The sequence below is a fragment of the Amphiprion ocellaris genome, chromosome 18 (assembly GCF_022539595.1).
Source record: "Amphiprion ocellaris isolate individual 3 ecotype Okinawa chromosome 18, ASM2253959v1, whole genome shotgun sequence".
Lineage (NCBI taxonomy): Eukaryota > Metazoa > Chordata > Actinopteri > Pomacentridae > Amphiprion > Amphiprion ocellaris.
Genome location: NC_072783.1, coordinates 26862727 through 26886935, shown reverse-complemented (window position 1 = coordinate 26886935; position 24209 = coordinate 26862727). Strand labels below are relative to the sequence as shown.

The 24209-nt window shown below is 36.7% G+C and overlaps 1 protein-coding gene and 1 long non-coding RNA gene across 2 annotated transcripts; both read right to left on the bottom strand.

Annotated features, from left to right (window-relative positions):
- Nucleotides 1–3937: 3937 nt before the first annotated feature.
- On the bottom strand, nucleotides 3938–7007 carry LOC129347374 (uncharacterized). Its single transcript, XR_008599451.1, has 3 exons — nucleotides 6814–7007; nucleotides 6097–6245; nucleotides 3938–4433 (listed from the first exon to the last, which is right to left on the bottom strand). It is a non-coding gene; the product is annotated as an uncharacterized LOC129347374 (long non-coding RNA).
- A 2343-nt stretch (nucleotides 7008–9350) lies between these two features.
- On the bottom strand, nucleotides 9351–19185 carry LOC111582661 (protein TBATA-like). Its single transcript, XM_055004322.1, has 9 exons — nucleotides 19146–19185; nucleotides 18670–18882; nucleotides 15997–16167; nucleotides 15788–15876; nucleotides 15288–15437; nucleotides 14888–14969; nucleotides 12813–12982; nucleotides 12679–12719; nucleotides 9351–11987 (listed from the first exon to the last, which is right to left on the bottom strand). The coding sequence occupies exons 2-7, from the start codon at nucleotides 18854–18856 to the stop codon at nucleotides 12843–12845; spliced, it is 819 nt and encodes a 272-aa protein (XP_054860297.1). The 5' UTR covers nucleotides 18857–18882; nucleotides 19146–19185; the 3' UTR covers nucleotides 9351–11987; nucleotides 12679–12719; nucleotides 12813–12842.
- Between the last annotated feature and the right edge of the window lie 5024 nt (nucleotides 19186–24209).

The window sequence follows — 24209 nt, the reverse complement described above, 5'->3', positions numbered from 1 at the left end:
ATTAAACAGACAAAATATTTAATTAGATAATTAAACAGAAGATAAATTAGATAATTAAGCAGAAGATACAAAACATGTAATTATGAAATTAAACTAAATTTTTCAACAAAAATATGAAACATTAAAGATGAAATATTTTAGATAACTAAACATTTAAAAAATACAATTAAACAAGAAGAATACTAAACATTTAAAAAATACAATTAAACAAGAAGAATACTAAACATTTAAAAAATACAAAACATTTAATTAGATTATTAAACCTTTAAAAATACAAAATATTTAATTAAAAAATTAAATGTTTAATGAAAAAATTAAATCTTAAAGACAATAAAACTTAGGAATTAATAGGAATCAAACAAAATACAATGAAGCATTTAAAAAGAAAATCAAACATTAAAAGGTAAAACATTTAAAAAAGAAAAACCTGAACAAAGATTTAATCGAAAAATTAAACATTGGGAAAGAAAAGGACATTTTTCAAACAAGCCTATAAAACATTTGAAAAAACAACAATTAAACATTAAAAAGAGAAAACATTTCAAAATCAAATCAGAATTAGAAAAGAATAAAAGGTGAGAAAAGAGCAAAACTAAACATTTAAGAAGAATCAAACTAAAGACAAAACATTTGAAAAGACACCAGTTAAACTTTAGAAGATCAAATTAAACAGAAGAGACAATAAAATGATTCTTCAAACATTTCCTCTTTCTATGTTCTTGGTTTGATTGTGGACAGATTTACTAAGAACTCATTTCAGAAAACTGCTTTCCAGATAAAGTCTACTAGTAGTTGAAGGCATTGATCAAACTAATGTTACCTTCTGATCTCCACAAACTTTACTGTTCAGTGAAGAGAATCAAAGTTTGTTGAGGATTTCTAAAAAACCCACAGGTGAAAGTCTGAGAAGAACTCAGATGGATGATCTAAATGTGAAATCAAGACTCATGGTCACAAGTTTTAAGGCTTCTGTTAACCAGAAAGTTCAAACTAACAGAGAACTACTCAAGAACTTTTAAAATTTCAGTCTTCAGACTGTCTAAAGGTTCAAACTAACAGAGAAGTACTGAGAAACTTTTAAAACTTCAGCCCTCAGACTGTCGAAAGGTTCAAACTAACAGAGAAGTACTCAAGAACTTAGAAGATATCAGTCCTTGGACTGTTGAAAGGTTCAAACTAACAGAGAACTACTCAGGAGCTTAGAAAATTTCAGTCCTCAGACTGTCTGAAAGTTCAAACTAACAGAGAACTACTGTGGGACTTGGAAGATTTCAGCCCTTAGAGTGTCTGAAGGTTCAAACTAACAGAGAACTACTGAGGAACTTGGAAGATATCAGTCCTTGGACTGTCTGAAAGTTAAATCTAACAGAGAACTACTGTGGGACTTCGAAAATTTCAGCCCTCAGACTGTGTGAAAGCTCAGGTCCTGAGGACTCGGGAGGTGTGGAGGCTTTGGAAAGTCTTGGAACTGAGGGTTCCACCCTCCAGCACAAAGGCAAAAGTCCAGCCTCCTGAGAAAAACGGTCGAGTCGAGACTCAAGTTAAAAAAAAACTCGAAAATGAGAAAAAATAGATGATAAATGCGCAAAAAAAAGAAGAATTAGTATCTGAGCAAATAGCTCAGGGGGATAAGAGGAGAGACTACAGAGTGGAGGGTCGCAGGTTCAAGACCCACCAGTGGCAGTTTTCTTTCTTTGTCTTTGTCAGGATATTGAGAAAATTTAAGAAGTGTCTGGTCTTGAACCAGCGACCTGCAGCTCCATAGGCAAGTCCTTAACTCACTGAGCTACAGATCAGATAATAAGAAATAAATTCGTCCTCCCTTTGGCATCGTAGTTTCTGTGTGACCACATGGGTGGAGCCAAGGCGGAGTCTGGGTGGAGTCAGGGCGGAGAGTAGGCGGGGAGGTGGGTGGGGGAGGAGAGAGGGAGGCCACCACCCACCTCCCCGCCTACTCTCCGCCCTGACTCCCCCCACGGCCCACCACACCTTCCCCCACCCGACGAGTTTTTCGAGTCCACGAGTTCTTCGAGTCTCCACAGGTTTTCCCGAGTTTCTGGAGTTTCCACCAGGTCGAAGGCAGAACAAGTTGTCATGAAGAGGTGTTGAAGTCGGTGTTGAAGACTGACTTTTTACAGCGACTAGATGGAAGACCACTAGAAGAGCAGGTCTTTAACCACCATCCATAAAATCCATGGAGTCGCTTCAGAGAAATGAAGGAAGGTCAACTTTTATCAACCTCCATCCAGATGTTCAACTTGATATCTTTACTTGGACATTTTTAGCACCACAAACCTTTAGTATCACACTTTATTATCATTTATTAGGACTTTAATGGAATCCATCAGCAGATTTAGTTTTTGTTGACAAACTTTATTCTTGTCGTCATGGGACTGCAGTATTTAAAACTCTTCCTTCTATTTGACCTCATGTTTATTAGTTTTAGTGGAGAAACTTATTTTAGTTGTCAATTAGTCTCTTAAAAACCAAATAATAAATTGGATTAGTCAAGAAGTTTAAATTTCTTACTTTGTCATATTTTAAATATGACAAAAAATATCAAAATAAAGTGTCTTGAGACAATTTGACCTGTAATTGGCGTTATATAAATAAAATTGAATTCAAATTGTATGTATCTTGTAATGTTGGAGTAATTCAGCCATATATGTTGGAAAACACATTTTCTTTGTCCATTAATCTGTTGATTGTTTTCTCCAGTAATTCATTTCTTGTTTTGGTTTATAAAATGTCAAACCCAAATATATTCAGTTTACCGTCACAAAAACCAAAAAGATTTACATTCATGATGCAGGAATCAGACAGTTTTTCACTTTTTATCTTAGTTTAGTCAGAAAGATAGTTGATAATGTGTGAATTGTTGCAGCTTGTGAGCAGTAAAAGGTTTTAATCTTTGGGGCCGCGTGTCAGAAAACATTTAGAAACCAAGATCAACAAAACACAACAAAGATTTGAACATCATTAAAGGGAAATACAACTTTTGCATGACAATGTCTAATTAAAGGACATTTATTTCCAACATAAATGTGTGATATTCATCCTCTGGAGCTTTCTCTTCACATCGTCTTCCTCCTGGACTGGTTTGGTCAGCAGCATGTGCAAGAAACATTTGAAAAACTGCACTTTAACATCAATGAATGACACTGAAGTTTAATCTCTACATAAATGAGACTGAGTCTGGATGTTCTGCTCTGTCATTAACTCCTAAGTTTAGGGAAAGTTCAAACAAAAGAGGACAGTTCAGATCAGACTTGAGAATGAGCTTATTTTGAACAAACATCTCAGACTTTCTGAGCTTCAGCACCTCTAGCAAGATATTTTAACAACAAGCAACTCAGAAGTTGGAGAGTTAGCTTTAGCTGAGCCAAAGAACATGTGGGACGCTACCTAGCAAACATTTCAGACTTTTCTCTGTGAATTCTGGGAAATAATTTCTTATTTAATGACAGAGCTACACATCTGAACTCAGTCTCATTAAAACAGACTCTAATTCAGTGTCATCCATCCATATTAAAGTGCAGTTACCCAAAATGTTTGTTGCATGAGCTCCAACAAAACCTGTCCAGGTAGAAGGCCACTTTGACAAACAGGAAGAGGACGATTCCAAGCAGATTTATAGAAGGGGAACCGGACTGTACTAAGTGTGGTGGAGTATAGAGGGGTGTTTTGTGGGCTTTTTAAGGCTGATAATGATTATTAGTGAGACATTTGGAGTAGATATTCATTTGCAGTAAATAAAAGTATTTCAAACCTTGGAGTTAAACTTAGAAGAACACAAACTCTAACAGAAAACTTTGTTGATACGTTTTTGTTTTGTTTACAGATGTTAAAGGAGTTTTATTCGTGACGTATAACCAATCAAATCACTCCAGAAGACAGAGCGACCACAGGTAGATAAAGGTTCAGAGCCAAAGTAGCACCATTTTTAAATGTATTTATTACTGTAAATCAGTAAAAAATAAAATACCGATAATCAATAAATCAGTCAGCCCACAATTACTACAATTCTACAATGTATGTCTCTTTGCTTTCACTTGTTATTTGTACAATATACAATGTATATGATGCCGTTTTTTTCATACCAAAGGCTATACTATGATGTTTTCTAAGAGACATACGATGCTACTCTGTTTGTTCTGGCCCTGCACTCCTCCTCTGTTGTTTTCTGGATTGTACTCAGCTGCATGACTTCGTCCACCCGGCCTCCGTTGACTCGTCCCGCCTGCCGTCTCTGGAGCTGAAGCTGGATTGGAACAGACCAAAGTACAGTCCAATCACGATGCCAGCTGCCTCTCAAAAGGCTCCTTCATCTGGCAGGTGGCGCCACTTCTTCTGAGGGGAAGCTGAGCTGGCCCGGCAGAACTTTGGAGATGTGTTCCAGTGGTTGGTGGATGTGTGGGGAGATAGAGAGGGACCTTTGAATTGTTCAGAAAGGAAAACAGGGAACCCATTGGTAGTTTTAGTTTAGGGTGCTACTGCGGCGTGTTATTGGGTTTTAATTATCTTTTACTTTGTTCCTGGTTGGAATGCCCATCAATGTCAACATGAAGTTCACTTTTAGTTCTGTTTATTTTTATTTTACTAACACCCATTTGCTTTTAACCCCCTCACATGTTGTGTTGTTATAAACTTACTCTTTCAAATAAATACTTGTCTAACCCTCTGGAAACCAGCGTTTGGACTGTTTTTGTGTTGCTCCTCACCTACTTCAGACAGCCAGGACATAACATTTTGTGGACTAAAGGCTAAACTATGACGTTTTTAGAGCGACTTGCTATGCACTGATGTTTTTAGAGCGACATGCTATGCTATGATGTTTTTAGAGCGACATGCTATACTATGACGTTTTCAGAGCGACATGCTATACTATGACGTTTTTAGAGCGACATGCTATACTATGACGTTTTTAAGACCAAAGGCTATACGATGACGTTTTTTGAGCGACATGCTATACTATGACGTTTTTAAGACCAAAGGCTATACGATGACGTTTTTAGAGCGACATGCTATACTATGACGTTTTTACAGCGACATGCTATACTATGACGTTTTTTGAGCGACATGCTATACTATGACGTTTTTAAGACCAAAGGCTATATGATGACGTTTTTAGAGCGACATGCTATGCTATGACGTTTTTAGAGCGACATGCTATACTATGACGTTTTTTGGACCAAAGGCTATGCTATGACGTTTGTTGAGGAACATGCTATACTATGACATTTGTTGGACCAAAGGCTATACTATGACATTTTTTGAGCGTCATGCTAAACTATGACAACTGTTGAGCGACATGCTATACTATGACTTTTTTGGACCAAAGGCTATACTATGACGTTTTAAGAGTGACATGCTATACGATGACATTTTTAGAGCAACATGCTATACTGTGATGGTTTTTGGACCAAAGGCTATACTATGACGTTTTTTAAGCGACATGCTATACAATGATGTTTTTTGAGGGACATGCTATACTATGATGTTTTTTGGACCAAAGGCTATACTATGACATTTTTACAGCGACATGCTATACTATGACGTTTGTTGGGCGACACGCTATACTATAGGCTTTTTTAATTGACACATTAATACTTTTTGTTTTTTTTTTTTTTTTTTTTTTTTAGCAACATATAAGAATTTGAACCATTTAAAAATTACTGTACTTTTACTTGTGCAATGAAATATTATTCTATGGAATTTTTTAGACGACATATTATACTCTGATGCTTTCTTGAATAATATACTATTTTGACAATATCCTGCACTATGACATTTTTGGAACCACATATCATACATGATAATTTTAGGCAACATCCTATCATTTTGGGCTTTTTGAACCACATTATAATCTATGGTTTGTTTTTTTTTTTGCCGACATGCTATATTATGAACTACAGGCCATACTATGTTATTCTTCAAAAGTATACTATACTCTGACATTTTCTGAACTACATCCTATACTATGGCGTTATACACAGAGTGCTTTGGTTACATGTTGATTCATAATCTAGATTTTTTTCTGTTTTGTTTTTTGACGGGATTACCACAGACCCGACTGTGAACACCGTTGACACCCACCTGAGGGAGATGCTGCCTAAGATCTCAAGGCTGCTTGGTCGTGGTCTTTCTGGTCCTGCTCCAGAACGCCTTCATCAACTACATCTTCTTTTGAAGAGGCCCTCAGATGCTGCGATCTCTGACCTTCAGGAGGAACTGTTACTTTCACTCTGTAACGAGACGGCGGTTATTTTAAAGACCCAGCTCCTGGCGACTTTGAGTGAAAATTTAACATCCATCAAAACAGAACTACAGACAGTTAAACCTGAGCTGTTGGTCAGTATTTCAAACATCAAGTCCGACCTACCGACAACACAGAACCTTAATCTTATTGTTTTAGTCACATTTAGGTTTTCTAAACGTTCCATTAATGTGAACCAGCGTCTCCATGAACAGTTTTATTAACTAAATGCACCACATTACAGTAACACAACACACTTCAGCTGTTTACATGAAACTCAACACAAACATCGTTAGCTTGATGCTACGTTAGTTTAATGCTACGATAGCTTAATGCTACGTTAGCTTTAATCAGACTACGACTGAGCAGCTAGCTCGGTTAGCATCGCTAACATTAAAACTAATATTTACCGGATGCTAACTTTCTTCTCTGGTCAACATACACAGAAATAAACTCCACCAACATCTGGACTGCATGGCACACATTATATCTGACACTACAGCTGCATATAAAGTACATTAAAAGCGGCACCGATACGAAAATAAACATTAACTTACCGAACTATCAGAGTCTTTTCAGTGTCTGCTGGTAGAATCAGCTGGAGGCAGAAAACTGGTTAAAACAAGCCAACGGGCAGGAAAACTGTCTGTGGAAAAGGTTCTGCTGCTCCACCGATAAATAAACCAACAGTTATTATATCAGAATTAATCCAAACGAGGAGAGCAGAGTCTCTGCTGCCTCCTACATAGGACCTGTCAACCATTCCAGACCAGACTGTCAGTCAAGTAGCCCCGCCCCCTGGCTTCGCAAAACTTTAACGCTCTCTATAAAAAAAAATCAATATTGATTTATTTTAAGATCGGCCACCTGATCTCTCATTTTAGCCATGAAAACTAACAACAACAAAAAAAGATATACAGTCAATGCACTGTACTCTGTTTGGCTCCACACTTGCTGATGACCACTTCCGGTCTCAGAAAATGAAAAAACGGACCTTTTTTCGTTTCTGTCTCTTACTGATTTTACTTTTTTGTTATTATAAATATAAAATGAAAATCAAAGCATTTTAAAAATTTCGTATATCCCTTTTTGATCATGAAAAGGAAAAAGGCCTTGTATTTCAATTTTAATTTTTGTATTTTAAAACGAAAATCAAATAACTACTCGTTTTTTGTTTTTCAACACCCGTTTCAGAACGGAAAATCCAATTGCCAAAATATACACGGACCAATCCGCTTGTTCAGCATCAGTTTTCCCATCTATGTGGGCTCAATAATGGTCAAGGATTTAATTTCATGAATACGTTGATTCATCCATCCATTTATGTATTGATCTGTGCTGACTCCTTTTCATAGTAAGGGGTCATTGCCAGGACTTGTATCGTCCGATGTTTGCTGACCAGATATTTTTGGCATCAGTTTTCACTTCACTATACAAACAGCCACAGCAACCTCGGGAGGAGGCTGTGTTGGTGCAGCCAGGTCTTGAATTTGTCCAGAAGTTCAGACTTGTCAGTCTTCCTTAGCCCTTCTTCAGTCTGCTTCACCACATCCAAGACAATGGTGCTATCAGCCAAGGATGCATCAAACCGCTTCCCTTAAGCATTTCACTGAGTTGTCGGCAATAGTTGGAATGATTTCTCCCTGGACATGGAGGCTGAACTTGCTGGTAACTTTGCCTGTTTTGATGACCAATCGCACACATCTTGCCTGGACAGGTGTTGCTGTTGTTATTGTACTGCCATCCATGAACCCATGCAGTGCTAGTTGGATGATACCCGGCTCCAGTGTGGGGTCGCAGGTTATGCATTCTGCTCCGGTTATGAGTAGGTTCATCAATGATGGCTTGACTTTGTTGAATCATTCTCTATTCATCTTTTTCATTCAGTCATTCAACTCCTTTTCATGGTGTGAGGTACCATTTTTCCATAGCTTATGATTGTGCTGTTTGTTTCTATTATTTAATTTATACATTGATTTGCTCACCCGGCTGCACACTAACCTCCTTTTCACGCATTTTGTGTATCTCCTCTGTCTGACTTGTGCATGTTTGGAATGTGGGGAAAAGATGAACAAATTTCCAATCCATCGTCTCATTTTGTGTGATATGAGTTACACTGGTGAGGTCTTTGTGGCATGTGTATGTGTGTGTGTTTGTGCATGTGAGATGCGTTACTGTCATATCTGTGAAGTATTTGGTAGAGGGCCAGGTGCCGCCCTCAGTTTTCAATGCTGCCTTGTAGCAGTGTTGCTGATAGAGCACCAGCATGCAGCTGCCTTTTATCACCCAGAGCCAACAGGTGTCCTTGTGAGGAGGCTTCATGACGTAAAAGCTGAACTTCACCTGCTGACCAGATCAGCTAACCTCAAACTGCAGTCACACCATGTAGGACCTCTCTGGATGCACTGAGCCCTTCTCTCATTAAAGATGTATTTACTGTATGTATGCCTGTATGTATGCCTGTATGTATGTATATGTGCATATATATATATATATATATATATATATATATATATATATATATATATATATATATATATATATATATATATATAAAAAAAAAAAATATATATATATATATTTTTATATATATATATATATATATATATATATATAAAATATATATATATATATATATATATATATATATGTGTGTGTGTGTGTATATATATATGTATATATATATATATATATATATATATATATATATATATATATGAGATGAGAATTTTCATCAGACTACATAAGTTAAACGTTGCACTCTGCAGCAGTGCATTTCTTAGAGGGATAGAGGTTTTACCTGTTCGGTAATGTAGTTTATGTGGGCTTTGTGTGGATTTAATCATGCTGCTGCAGCTGTCCAGTTATACCAGGGTATATTTTTTCAGGTGAGACTTGAGGCTTCCACATTCTGACTTCAAATGCATATATAAACCATGCAAATCAAAAAGGATGTTTGAGATTTTGGAGTTAATTCCAAAACGTACAGATCCATCAAGACAGCAATATAGTTTTTCCCCCCAAATGACTATCAAGATCATCACATGCTTGCATACTCGATACTTGATTTTCAGATTAAAGAAACAGACATGACATCTGTCCTTCAATTTCTGTATTATCAAAGTTCAGCACAGTGAATACAGAGATACCAGTATGGTGAGAAAAATGGACCTGTATCTGGCCAATTTACATTAAAATATATTTTGCAAAGTGAATGAATTAACATAAATGGAATTATTTCAACCTGATTAGCCCTGAACAGCACACACAGTTCACAAAGAGGGTGACTAATTCATATTCCAAGCATGCCTCCCAGTTGAGTTAAAATATTATCAGCCTTTTGACCTGATTTCATTGTCCTTCTCAGGCGGAGCCCAGTTGCATCACAAAGCAGCTGTGTGACACTGAAGCTGGTTACTTTGACATTCTTTGTCTATTTAATCTTTCTGTTGCTGAGATGTTTTCTGCAGTGAACCCAACATAATACAAAAAAGACTATATTCAACAAGCCAGTTACCAAGCGCAGCCTTGCTGTGTTTAACTTTCCATTAGCAGCTGAAAGCAGCAAGCTACAAGTGGTGGTACAAGATGACCACAGCAGGGTTAACTGCATAGCCGCTGGTGGCATAACAGGTCTGCAAAAGTAAAAATATGCTTTAACCTTAACGTGTCAGCAAATAGTCCACTTAAATAAACTGGATATCCACCTAATAGATGCCTATACTTTTGATACTTCAAGCGCATTTTGTTGATATTGATGAATGCTGAATGCAAGACCTTCACTTGTAATGATGTTTTTTTTTCATTGCAGTATTGCTGCATTTACTCAAGTATCTGACTACCTGATCTCCCACTGTAGAAACTACAGTACTCATCATAATCTGTGTATATGAAGAAGAAACTGACTCTTAGGTTTACTTTACATCCTTTGTTGCGGTTACGTCTCTCCACTTATTTGCTCTCATATGCAACTGACTGTCATCATCTTAAACCTGATTTTCCATGCTATCACAAGGTAATTATTTACTACGTATACTTCTGTCAGTGTGTTTTATATTTTGACAGTTTGGGGTGATGGTACAGTTCTGTAGAATTGTGTAATTAGACCATTCATGTGCTGACTGGGAAATCTGAGTCAGCTACATGAAGAGGTCTAATCTTGATAATATCTGGCTGAATGTAACCTGATCTGCAGTGTCATAAATAATCGTGAACAAAAGTTTACATACACTTGTAAAGACCTTGAAACACATGCATCTTTGTCACAAGTAACAATCATACATTTTGGTTCATTCAAAGATATATTATAGGTCTTCTGGAACGATGACAAAATCTGCTGGGTCAAAAATATACATACAGCTACTTGAATTATCAGTTCTAGTGATGTAGAAAGCTGTGGGAATCAACTGAAAGTGCCATGGCCTCTTAAATTTTCATGAGTGATTATGACTGACTACAGCTGCTTCCCCGAGTCAACTTAATTACAACCCATTTGATAGACTCAAAGTCGAAGGAGCAGAGTACAGATATGAAACAACAAATCTTGACTTCAACAAGTGAGGAAAGTCACTTGGAGCCATTTCAAAGATGTTTCAGATTACAAAATCAACTGTGCAATCAGTTGTTTGCAAGTATAACAAAGTGAGGTAAAAACAAAATGGCCAAAGGAACACTGAATCCAAAATTAGAATTGCTGTATGTATATTTTTGACTCAGCAGACTTAGCCATATCAGTGAAAACCCCAAAATGCCCGATTGCTTTTTGTGATGCGTGTGTTTCAGTCATTCCATTCTAGAAAATTAAGAGTTGTAGGAGTCATGGGAAACTCAAGGCTGTCATGATCTACATTGTCTTTCAGAGTGTATGTAAACTTCTGTTCACAGCTGTGCTCCTGTACTGTACAGGCATTACTGAAGACATTCAGCATTTTATCCACAACAGAAGGGACACAGAGTAAGGAAAGGAAAAAGGTTCCTCCATCATACAGAATTATGCTAATGTGTGCCATGCTTTATGCATGAATTCAAGTTCACATTTCTCAAGAGAAGTCTCTACTTAAAATCATGTTAATTATATTTTTGGACTTCATATTTTTCAAAGGAAATAAGATCATCTGTCCTGCTGCAGATTTATGTGCATTTAGCAAGGTAGGTTTGCTATTCCAGGTGCACCATTTAGCATCCTAAGTGACACTGTGTTGCTAAATGCATTGCAACTTATACCTTTCTGTCTGGAAACAAAGTCAACAATGTTATAATGCAATATGCATTTCTACTTTGATTTTGGTATTTTTAGTTCGATTAGATCATGTTTAGGTGCACAAAATCATTTTTAAAAATCCAATTTGAAATTTTAATTCACATCAAGCAACAATTCATACAACGCTGCCTAATATGGTGCCAGACTACGTCAGACAGCTGATAGATAATATGACATCATCCGCAGCATGGGGCAACACTATTACAGCTACAATATATGGTGTTAATGAAGTGCAAATGAAAAGCAATCTGGTGAAGTCCTCTGATGAAAGCAGCATGTGCACACAGAAATATCGAGGTATAATGCAAACATGCTAAGAATAACCTGTGATCATGGGAGCAATAAACAAAATTATCATACTGCAGTTATCAGCACAGTCAAAACGACTTTATGCACTCTGAAGTGCAGGATCCTGAGGATGATCCTGAGGTCCTGCATGGATTTCAAGGACCTCTGCATCTCCAATCCTCTCTGCAAAGAGACACTCCAGTCAGATTCCTATAGGGATAGCACTTTTACATTTGCCACCTGCTCTACTCTGAAAAGAATGGAAAGTCATTATGCAATCAGCAGGTGTTTTGTGAATGTTTAGTTCTTACTTGCACTAGATCAGAAAAGTGCTCTTTTTCTGCAGCTACATATTATCATAGATACAGATCATTGAATCAATGACATACTGTATAATGCAAAAGAGGCAGCATTTTGTCTACATTGTACATTATTATCCAGGTGCAGATACGATACAGACAGATATTGCGCAGTGAGAAAGACTGCAGGACCACTGCTCTGACTGTTTTGTGATTATTGTGAAAACTGCATAGTCTACACCTTTAAGAAAAAAAAATACAATGGACAAATCAATCAAGAAAATTTGACAGGGGAAGACAATGAACATTTCAAAAGAGGAGCTGGCTGAAGGATTTTATTGATTCTCAGGTCTCCTCTGGTTTCAATCAAAAAGATTGATGCTAAAAAATGTCACACTTAAAGTTGATTGTATCGTATAAGACAGAGCGATGTTACTTAATCCAAGGATGCACATAAAAGGCAACTGCATAAAAAAAATACTCAATCATGGTGATAAAAGAAGGAGCAAAAAATGTGTGTTCATAATAAACAGCAAACTGAGACACCCAAGGAACAGAGGAAGTTGTTGAGTTACCTGGTTTGTCATCGCCCGAAATCGGATTCGCTTTGTATGAGCTGTGGAGGAAAATAAACAAGATTAAAGATGTCAAACTTGAAATATTTGCCAGCAGAGGAAAACTGATGAAAATGTGAGTCATCGCTCCTGACCTCGTTCTCCAGGGTTTTCTCCACGGCTGGTCAAATGATGGACTGTACGCTGGTGGAGAATGCACCTGGATTAAAAGCCTGGAGCTGCTGGAAGGTTCGCTGGTTACGACGGCCTGAGAGGTCGATGCCGTCCAGAGCTCGTCTGAGCATCCCCATCACAAGGTCCTTCTCTGAGGGTGTGTTGAATCACATAACACCAGCAGAAGAGTTATCACAGTAATACAGGAAAATATAAGCTTTCAGTGGTTCACTCAGAGAGCTCTATGAGTTGCAGTAATTAAATACAGAACAGAAAACCTTTTTAACTGGAGTCCTTAAACGCATTCATCATTAAAAAAAATATTTCAGTATCAATAATTAGCACAGATGAGGTTCATATTCACAAGATGCACCAAAAAGAAGAAGAAGAAAGTGTGCACAGCTTTTTTTAATCGATTCAAGGCAATATTATACGGCCGTGGCTCACCAAGTGAATTAAAAGCCAAAGAATTATAATAAGAGAGATCCATTACTATGAGCTATAATGCCACTGGTACCACATCTGATTGACAAGTTTCTGAGATCTCTGTTGTCAATAAGATCAGTCATTACCTAAAAAAGTATTGCACACAATCAGTCGCATGTTAAATGCCCTGTAGTGAATAATCAGCGCTGTGCAGAAAGTAGATGTCCCTCTTTTGCTGGATTTAAGAGCATTGCCTCTGGGCTGTGGTTGACACGACCTACCAACTACTCAATTTTCATACTTTGAGAGAGATATGTATTGATAAGAATCTATTTTTAACAATATCTAAGAATGAGTATTTCAGTTTGGATTGCAGCCGTCTGCAGAGGACATTTACAATGGAGTTATGGGTATTTCTAGATGCTTTTGTAAATTATTAACTATTATCTATTATTATTTACTATTATTATTAACTATCAGTGGTCTGCAGGAGGCAAAGTAAAAAATAAAACAGTCTGATTATTTTCTTTATGGTATAATTCAGGCACATGGCCACAAGTGATGCAAGACACTGAATCAAGAGCCATGAATAACATATAGAAGTGTATGTGGCAATATAATAAGTAGAGAAGAGAAAACATTAAATAGGAAATCTATTCAATAAATTGACAACAGAAGGCTATTAAGCATGTTAGACTGAAGAACAGGGTACAGTAATGAGCATTAGTGTAAAATTTGAGCCACAAAACAGATTTTTATCCATTTTGCATTTTCAACGAGACCAAATAACTGCCAAAAATATGTATGCTGTGGGCCTACAAACCCCTGTATTGATATAAATTAATTGTCACTAATGTTTAATGTGCCATTTGATAAATCATGAGTGTGTGGGAAAAGTGCACAGTGTCAGACTGTATAAATCAGTCTGGAAACTACAAATTTATAACGAAGCTGCAGGTGATACTTCTTTGAACCCTAATTTTATAATTTATGCTGTTTTTATATATTTGAACTCATACAATGTTCAAATAATTTAATGAAACTGACTAAACATTAAGAATTGATATGTATAGGGCATTTAGAGTGTAATTATGGGTATTTGTCCATAGTTTTATTAACTTGTCTGTCATAACTGGGGTGAACATCAGATTCTCTACAGCAGTCGGCAGGTGACACAGTAAAAATTCTGATTCTTTTTTGACCGTATAATGCAAAACCTTAACCACACCAGTTTGCAAAACATCTGATGTATAACCTTTAGTAAGCTATATGCCGATAGAAACTTAAAAAGGAATTAAATTGCAGTATTCATTAAAGAATTGATATTAGAAAAATATTTAGCATGTAAAACCCAAAGCCAGTGTACAGAAATGTCTTTTTTTAAATGTAAAGTAGGGCAAGATCTGAGCAGCAAACTCATTCTGACCATTTGCCAACCATCTGAGAAATGCCTAGTTGATATAAATTCACTGCCATTGGCTTGTAATGTGTCATATATTATACCATTTGTGGGTGGAAGCAGACTTTGAAAGGCTCCTGCAATAGAAAGCATTAGTCTGGAGACTCAAAATGTAAGTGAGAGTTGGTGGTATTTATAACTTGGCTGTCCATGTGGAATGACGTGTTTTACCTCTTTGGCCTGCAAGCAGAAGCCACTGCTGCACTGTGGACAGCGAGTCTGTCTGCAGGATCTGACAGAGCAGCTCCAAAACCTGACACCAGAGCAGCAGACCATCACAGCATTAGCTCACAATCCACAAAAACTTCACAACTTACATCAAGCGCCTCATTAATCTCCCGTGGTTCTCTGTGACAAAGCTGCGTCGAAGGCTATTTTTTAACAAGTGTAACTTTAGACCAAAAGCTTTGCTCTCTGAATTATTTCTGTGACTTTGGAAATCTGCTTTAAAACCCTTCTTTACTGAGATAAAATATTACTTAGCTGTGCTTCATTTCAACGCCAAACTACCCCAAAATGCCACTTTTTGACGATTACAAAGGAACTCAAGATGAGTGGAGCTGTGAGTCACCGTGAGTTCTTGATCCTGGAAGGGTTGAGGATACTTTAGGTGCTGGGAATGAGATCTGTGCAGGTAAGACTTGCTGGATGGAGGGATGATTCTCCCAGTATCAGCTGAATACTGAGTCTTTTGGTGCACAAATTCATCCTCAGGTTGGTCCTGGAATATATCGATACATGCATCCAGTTTAATATCTACAGGGGCTAGGAGGAGCCATAAAAAAGTAATAAGACATAGAACACAGCCATGCTAGCAGCTTGATTCTTTCCTTTTGTCAAGCACTTTATAGCTAGAATTGGGCAAACTGTATACAATGTTTCTGCATGCCAAAAGCTTCTTTTGCCATATTACAATTAAAAATTCCACTTCAGGTGATCTCTACTGCTAGAAAAGGGCATATTATACTATTATACTGAAATTTTAGTGCAAAGAGGTAGGTTGTAGCTTCAGGCAAAAACAGTAGCTAGGCAAAAAGTGTGTCGTTATCTGGATTACAGCAATATACATACCTCATTTTTTCCCAATTGTGCTCGAAAAGACAGATTGACTTTTGCAACAAGTTCTTTAAGTTCATCCCTCCAGGCTTCTGAAAACAGTGCTGTGAAATAAATATGGGAAATGACTCTCATTATTCTAAATCTAAATTGCATTCTTTCATGGCTCAGCTTCAGAAAAGTAATGAGAAAATTTAGGTGCCCTGTACGCACTTAAACCTCACCTGATTTGTTATTGTTTCCGCTGACTGCATGGAGGTTTTGAGTGAGTGGGAAGGTAAAAGCGGGCCCGGGTGATTTCCTGAGGACGTGGCTCTTGAGAAGTGGATGAGGAAATAATGATGAGGTGACACACCAGTCATCTCGTACCATGCAAATTGCCCTGCCATTGAGTCCTGTGGATGGGAGAGCAGCTCGGTAATGACTATGCAAACAGAAGATGAAGTACTTGAGAAGTAAGGGACAATCAAACCTGTACCCTGAAGAACTACAGCCATTAGATTCCCTGCTGAGACTAAATGCAGCAACTTCATGGCCACATCAAGGAGAAAAGTGACTCTTCTACCAATAAAGCAGTCGTCTCTTTCATGGAAGATATTGGTAATACAGGTGCCCAAAGAGCAGGCCATGAAATATTTCATTTGAAGTGTATGTAACTTGTGAATTATTACTAATCTCAGGCATGGACACTGTCAGGGTTAATGGTCTCATTTATCTTGTTATTTAAAGGATTTTCAAATCATCACCACCTGAAAATGTGGGTGTGAGACTTTCCAGTGGTAGAAATTTTATGCAAAGCCTCAAAGTGCTTGGCAGCTGCAAAGAGAAAACCCTACTTGGGGGAATCAGAATAAGCTGCACATGCAAAATTATCACATGAACATATTAACAGAACAGTTTTTAATGTAATAGGAAGCTATTCAAGCAGCATGAATTGTCTTAGCATCTGCTAACAAGTCTAAAAGCTCATCTCTGTCCATCAACTTTACATATTTAGAATTTTTCTCCCAGAAAGTAATCCCTGCATATAATGGCTCAGAAGTAAGTATACCCTGTTGCTTCTTCTAGAATGTGCCAATCTATGAAATCCCTGCGTTTTTTTGCACCCACCCACCCACCCATAGCCACTCACTGCAGCCCAAGCACTCCAGCTCACCCACAACTCAGCTTGAACACAACAAAACTACTCTGCACTACATAATGGCAAGTAGTAATACTGGAGTAATTTATCCATACATGTTTGACCAAGAAATTGAGGATTGGTTCCTTAGGTTTGTTCTGTATGAGACTCTGGAAGTCTAATCTTTCCAGAGATTCTGAGATTTTAGGGTGGAAATGCTCAGCCATGGTGTCGACTGCTAATTTAATTCATGATTTGCCTTCCAGCATATACACGACACTATAGACATGTTTACAAGGTAAAAAGCTTGATTTCCAATGCAATTTTTAATACAATTGTAAACATTTTTATATAACAATGCATGGTATCCCTGATCTTTCCTGTAGCTTCACCAGAAGACTGAAATTTTGGGTTGTTATTGAAAAGAAGCTTGTACATGTGTTTAATAAGGAAGATCTGTTCCCTCATGAATATGAGCTTTTCTTGCTGCATTAGTCTTTCCATCAATTCCATTTTCCCATGCAGCCAAAACACTTCACTCTCAATCTCGATGTCTCTGCTCCCATCCAATAATCTATCCACGACTCAATCAGGCTGTAGATTCTTTTAAATCATTGCAGTTCTGTCACTTTCTCCCAGCTGCTGAACATTTTATCCTCCTCCTCTCCATCTGCACATTATCACAGCTAGTTTCCATTAAACCATCTGCTAACTTTGCAGTGGGTCTTATCGTCATGTCTTTTCTCCATTGTGTGTTGTTTGTGTTGTTGTTTTGTCTGTCACTCTATGCACTCCTGAAATCACTTCAACATTTTATGTATTTTTCAGCTGTTAAGCGTTTTATGCAACTGATTTACTTTCATCTTACAAAGCCATTGGGGCAAATTGACTGTTCTCTATTTTTTGAGGTTTTTGACCATTGTTGCAAAACTAATTATCCTGCCGTCAGCTTCAGCTGTGCTTTGTTTTTAGTATTTACATGCAGGCCATGTTAGCATTTAGCTCAAAACACTGCTGTTTTGTTTAGTAGAATAGACTGAAAATCAGCAAGCCTGAGCCAAAACAGGACAAAAGGTACTTTTTTTCATGATTAAAACAATCTGCAAATGATATCTTGATATAAACATGTCCACAAAACATTAGTGTTTCATTTTTACTTTTTTATGTGAGATTTGTTTTTGTGCTTCTTTCTTTATTTTTTAATGAATCAAAAATGATGAAAATAATGACAATAAATAGAAATTTAAATCATGTTCCAAACCTCTCTGAACTAAGAAGGAAGTCAAGGTTCAGCTTGAATCAGTTGCTGTTTCTAAGCTTGTTTATTAAACTTTCAGTCGATGCTGATCTACGAAAGAAACTATAAAGTGCATTTTTGGTTGTTAACCAAACCAATTACTCAATATGAAATCAATAATCAATCAATAGATGCTAAAGTGCTAAGAGCTCAGGGAGACTGCAGAGTCAGGTGAAAATTCTCTACAGTTCCCTCTGAATGGAAACACAGGCAGGTGTCAGAAATAATCTGTCTTTTAACTTGTGTTGAATAGAGAGTCAATTATGGTGATCAATAATTGCTCATTTCTCCATCCAGTAATGATCATGATAATGAGTGGTAACAATTAAACACAGCTCTAAAAAATGCGTATAATTATTTGAAAGTTGTTTAGAGGAAAGGAAAGGAAAGGAAAGGAAAGGAAAGGAAAGGAAAGGAAAGGAAAGGAAAGGAAAGGAAAGGAAAGGAAAGGAGTTAGTTTAGAGACCTTGTTCTGCCTACCTTGAATATGTGTCACCTGGTGTGGATGAGGGTTGTGCCGGGAGAAGAATGAGTGGTGACTCAAGGCCCCAAAGTGTGGGCTGCTTTTTGTCAGTGTCTTGGTAAATTCAGTGTTGAATGGGTCTTGATTTATTTGATTGTGGCTCCTTTCTCCTGTCGTTCCCTGGGAGTCTGGTGCTGTCAACATATCTGAGTGATGAATGGTAGTTTTGTCTAAATCAGAAGGAGAAAGAAGAAGTGAAAAGCTCTTTTGATATGATGTGACAGAAACACCAAAACCTTATTATAGTAGTAGTTTTTTGCTTCAAAGTTGCTAAAAACTAAACACCTGAGAACCTATCAACTACCCTGGTGCACACAACTCTGACTTCATTAACTAAACTTCAAGAACAAGTAATGTGTGTTTTGTGTCTGATTGGAAAGAAATGCATCAGGTAAACACATTTTGAGAAAATAAGATTGAAGGACCACTTTACCTCTGAAAATAGGGTGCAGCTCCAAACTTCTGGTAGTCAGTGTTTGTGTTGCTTTGGTTGCTAAGAAACCTCAACTAAACAATGGCATCTGTGTACTGGCACACTCAGTCAGGAGTTTAGACTGGATGTGCAAAGCAAGTGCGATTTACCTATTGTATAATATTCTATAATTATGTATTGTATGAACAGCTGAAAAATGAAATTAATGCAGAGAGAAGAGACACTGCACCTGACCACACATGTAGTTTTATCTGGCTGTAGTTCTACGTGGAGGAACAAGAGAAAAAAAAACATCTTACCAGAAAAATGTGTTTTAATTGACATTTTTAACCCTAAAAACTATCTGTAGATGTTAGCTTCTCCTCTGCTCATGCATATATGCATTTTAATGCAGTCCAGTTCCTGATAAATCTGTTTTTATTTAGCTATTATTCAGTTTTTCTGTTGTCAGACTGTGGAAAAGTGTGAAAAAGTTCACTGGCAAGTTTTCAAACTGCTGTTCTGTTTTGTTAAAACACTGATTTTATGACTGCAATGTTATCTAACAACCCCAGTGCAGTGATGAGTTAACATGAACAGATGGACAATGAATTCAGCAATTATTTCAAGGTAAGATAATTGTTCAGAGAGAAAGTTAGGAGTGACTGAAAGCCCTGATCTTGCACTGATTCATGGCTCAGCAGTGTGCAGGTTGGTCAACTGTTTTGCTCTGCGTGGTTGATCATAGATGCAGAGAGAGTTTTCTTCCTGAAGTGGGTGTGGACAGCAGTTATATTTAAAGTGACATACACTGAAACAAGCTGTTTAGAGATCAAACTGAAATTTTCCCTGATCATAATTGAAAATTGACACACATAAGAGTTTAGATGTAGTTGAGAGTGATGGCTATGTGCCTGCTGTTTGTCTTCATTGTGGTTTTGTTTCTGTGTGTGTGCATTTCATTTCATTTCTTCATTTGTTTTTGAAATGGTACAATTTGTATTAATGTGCATTTTCATGTAAATACAATAGGTTGTAGTCATACAGCTAATTTCTGTGTAAAGTCTCACTGGCAGATCAAAATTAGGGAACATCATAAGACCATAACTGAACAAAAACATATATATATATATATATATATATATATATATATATATATATATATATATATATATATATATATATATATATAAATAAAAATAAAATGATAACACTTAGTGGACATAACAGACAGAAGTTGAGATGTTGAGGCAGCTACCAACCACTAATTAATTAACATTTATACATGATTATATTGCAAATATCTCTTTGTTGCTGTTGCCCATATCTCTCTACATTATTGCACAGTCATATTACACTTATCTATGAATGTGTATTGTTGAGTGAAAGACATTAACCATGGGTTGTCATCGGTCCAAATCAGGTGAGTCGTTGTTCAAATGTGAAATCAATTAATAATTTTCATAAAGAACAATCTGAATCTAAGTCTGATGCATTCACAGGTAAAGTTAAATTTCATGCATTTATGGTGGTCAGTGTAGTAGGAATTCAGTCATTAGTCAGAGCTAAGAACACAGATGAGAAACTTAAGATCATTGCTGTTTTTCAGGGAGAATGGAGTAAGATAAAGAATAAAGAGGTTGAATCTGGATTTAACACAGAACCTGACTCGGGATCAGGCTCAGTTTGAGGAAATGGTGATGTAGAAAAAGGACAGAGTAATGATGAGTTGATGAAAAAGGTTTAACAGTCTGCATGTTCTTCATGTGTTTGTCTTCAAAGTGATCAGATGGAGGAGTCAGAGCTTTGTAAAACTAATGCAGCTTTCCCTAAATGCATGATTGTTAACGCAGCTGTGTGTCAGGTTTGGAGCTCGGTGGAGGCCAGGGATATAGTGTTTAGTGTATGAGATCCTTTTACTAGTCTGATGAAATATCTTGATTGGTTGTGGGTTACAGCTATATTGTATAATGTTGTGGTTCCAGAATGAAGAATGAAGTTATTGTTGCAGTGTGTGTTTTGGAACAGAGTGGTCTGTGGTTGAGGAATCTTTTGATCTACTTCCCACTGAGAATGTCCAGTGACTTGACAACCTCGATGTGCAGACATGGTTAACAGAGAAGGTTAAAAAGGCAGTATTTACACATGCATGCTCTATTGTTAAACTTTATGGGGTTGATGTTTGTGTGTAGGATGATGATGAGCCTCTGTGAATATTTAATGAATGGTTTGAGGAAATGTGGGAGTTAGGAATGGGTTGTGATATGAATGACAACAATGCAGTGGTGTTTGGGTTAGTTGTAGGGAGTGTATGTCATGAGATTTTTTAGAGGTATAGAGTGTTGAATCAGTCATGGTATAGTAGTATGTGGATAGAGTTAATGCATGTGTTGATGGAAATGTACAAGGATGGTGGTTTTCCATTGAATGATGTGTAAAGGTTAAATATATGTTTCAGTTCATAGATCAGCCTCAGTGTTGTTTTTGTCAGAAGGGTGTTTCCTGAACAGAGTAGAAATGCAGACAATGCTGGAAATATAGGAGAATGAGACACTGGGCCAAAGATTGCAGAGTAGTAAGGAGTTAGTCAGTAGAATGGAATGTTTTTAACTGTGTAAGCAGTAGAGTTTAATATTCTTGTATTGAAAATCTAATATGATCAGTAGTAAAAAGGAAAGGGATCATTTCAAAATTATTATTTAAAATAAAAAGGATTTTTTCTGTGATATAACTTCAGCATGTAATGGTTTGGTATTGGTGTGCTCAATACTGAGAAACTAAAATTTCAAAAGTTAACTATATTAAGTAAATTAATGCATCTCTAGTAAATAAAATAGTGTTAAACTTTTAATGTCTGTAGTTTAAGGGTATTATACAAATATTTAATTTGTTTTTAACATTTATAGAGTAAATAGATAGCAGGATAAATGGAACAAGATCAATTGGTGAAATGATTAAAGTATATTACAAGTTGTACCTATCAATATTTTTCTACAATATCTTTTGAAATGCTGTGCATTATTATGTAATTAAATTGGAGATATTAATTGATAAAGGAGGTATATTTTCTGCTGTATGTTTCACTGATAATGTTTGCATTCCTAGTTCTAAAATGGTTGTTGTAGGAGTTTCAGGCACCCCATAAGTAAATTAATTTTTGATCAAGCTTATGTTTCAAAAGCAGGATTAGATGTGGAACATTGTATGTGATTCTTGTAGGAACACTTTTGAGTGTGATGGGAAGAGACCTTGTTTGTCAATTAACTAGTGGTATTAATTGTACTGCAGATTAGTTGTTTGTCAAAAAGAACAAAATTAGTTTAGTGTTTGAAATTAGGTAATGATTTTAAATGGTTAGATTGTGGAAAGTTTTAATATGAAAGACAGTTTTAATGGTCATGACATGAAAGTATAGGAAAAGTTTTTTGAGTTTGTTGTGTGCTATGAAGTCTGTGTTGCAGTGGTGTTGTTTTTCATAGTCCATGTTTAGAGTATTAAATTGTAAGTGTGTCAGTTACACTTTTATTTATGCAAAAAAATGATAAAGTTATATGAAGGGATTTTACTGGGTTATGGTAGAGATTGTGTGCATGTTATCAGAGGAATGCAATTGTGTGCAAATAGGACATATTCATACAAATGGTTTACAGGTATTATATGTTTGTGACATTTACATTGTGCTTATGAAATTTGTTTGGATGTTAGTTAGCAATTGTTTCTAATAAATTGTTTGTGACAATCATGAATAATATTATAGTAAGTGTGGTTGGCTAGTAGATAAAGTTATTATTCAAATTTGTAGTCAAATAAGTTTGGTGCAGTTCATTTTTGTTTCTATGTGCATAAATGTTTGTGTTACAGAGTGTGTTAGTTTGGTTCCATCTGTTGTGTGGTTTAAATTGTTCTTATTGAATGTAAGTAATGGTATTTTGATTTAAAGAAGGAGACCTGACCAGTATTTTTGTCAATTTCTCATTTAGTTTACTATAGAGTTTCTATTGAAGAATTTGTCGGTCTGAGTTGAGTTGAGTTGAGTTGAGTTGAGTTGAGTTGAGTTGAGTTGAGTTGAGTTGAGTTGAGTTGAGTTGAGTTGAGTTGAGTTGAGTTGAGTTGAGTTGAGTTGAGTTGAGTTGAGTTGAGTTGAGTTGAGTTGAGTTGAGTTGAGTTGAGTTGAGTTGAGTTGAGTTGAGTTGAGTTGAGTTGAGTTGAGTTGAGTTGAGTTGAGTTGAGTTGAGTTGAGTTGAGTTGAGTTGAGTTGAGTTGAGTTGAGTTGAGTTGAGTTGAGTTGAGTTGAGTTGAGTTGAGTTGAGTTGAGTTGAGTTGAGTTGAGTTGAGTTGAGTTGAGTTGAGTTGAGTTGAGTTGAGTTGAGTTGAGTTGAGTTGAGTTGAGTTGAGTTGAGTTGAGTTGAGTTGAGTTGAGTTGAGTTGAGTTGAGTTGAGTTGAGTTGAGTTGAGTTGAGTTGAGTTGAGTTGAGTTGAGTTGAGTTGAGTTGAGTTGAGTTGAGTTGAGTTGAGTTGAGTTGAGTTGAGTTGAGTTGAGTTGAGTTGAGTTGAGTTGAGTTGAGTTGAGTTGAGTTGAGTTGAGTTGAGTTGAGTTGAGTTGAGTTGAGTTGAGTTGAGTTGAGTTGAGTTGAGTTGAGTTGAGTTGAGTTGAGTTGAGTTGAGTTGAGTTGAGTTGAGTTGAGTTGAGTTGAGTTGAGTTGAGTTGAGTTGAGTTGAGTTGAGTTGAGTTGAGTTGAGTTGAGTTGAGTTGAGTTGAGTTGAGTTGAGTTGAGTTGAGTTGAGTTGAGTTGAGTTGAGTTGAGTTGAGTTGAGTTGAGTTGAGTTGAGTTGAGTTGAGTTGAGTTGAGTTGAGTTGAGTTGAGTTGAGTTGAGTTGAGTTGAGTTGAGTTGAGTTGAGTTGAGTTGAGTTGAGTTGAGTTGAGTTGAGTTGAGTTGAGTTGAGTTGAGTTGAGTTGAGTTGAGTTGAGTTGAGTTGAGTTGAGTTGAGTTGAGTTGAGTTGAGTTGAGTTGAGTTGAGTTGAGTTGAGTTGAGTTGAGTTGAGTTGAGTTGAGTTGAGTTGAGTTGAGTTGAGTTGAGTTGAG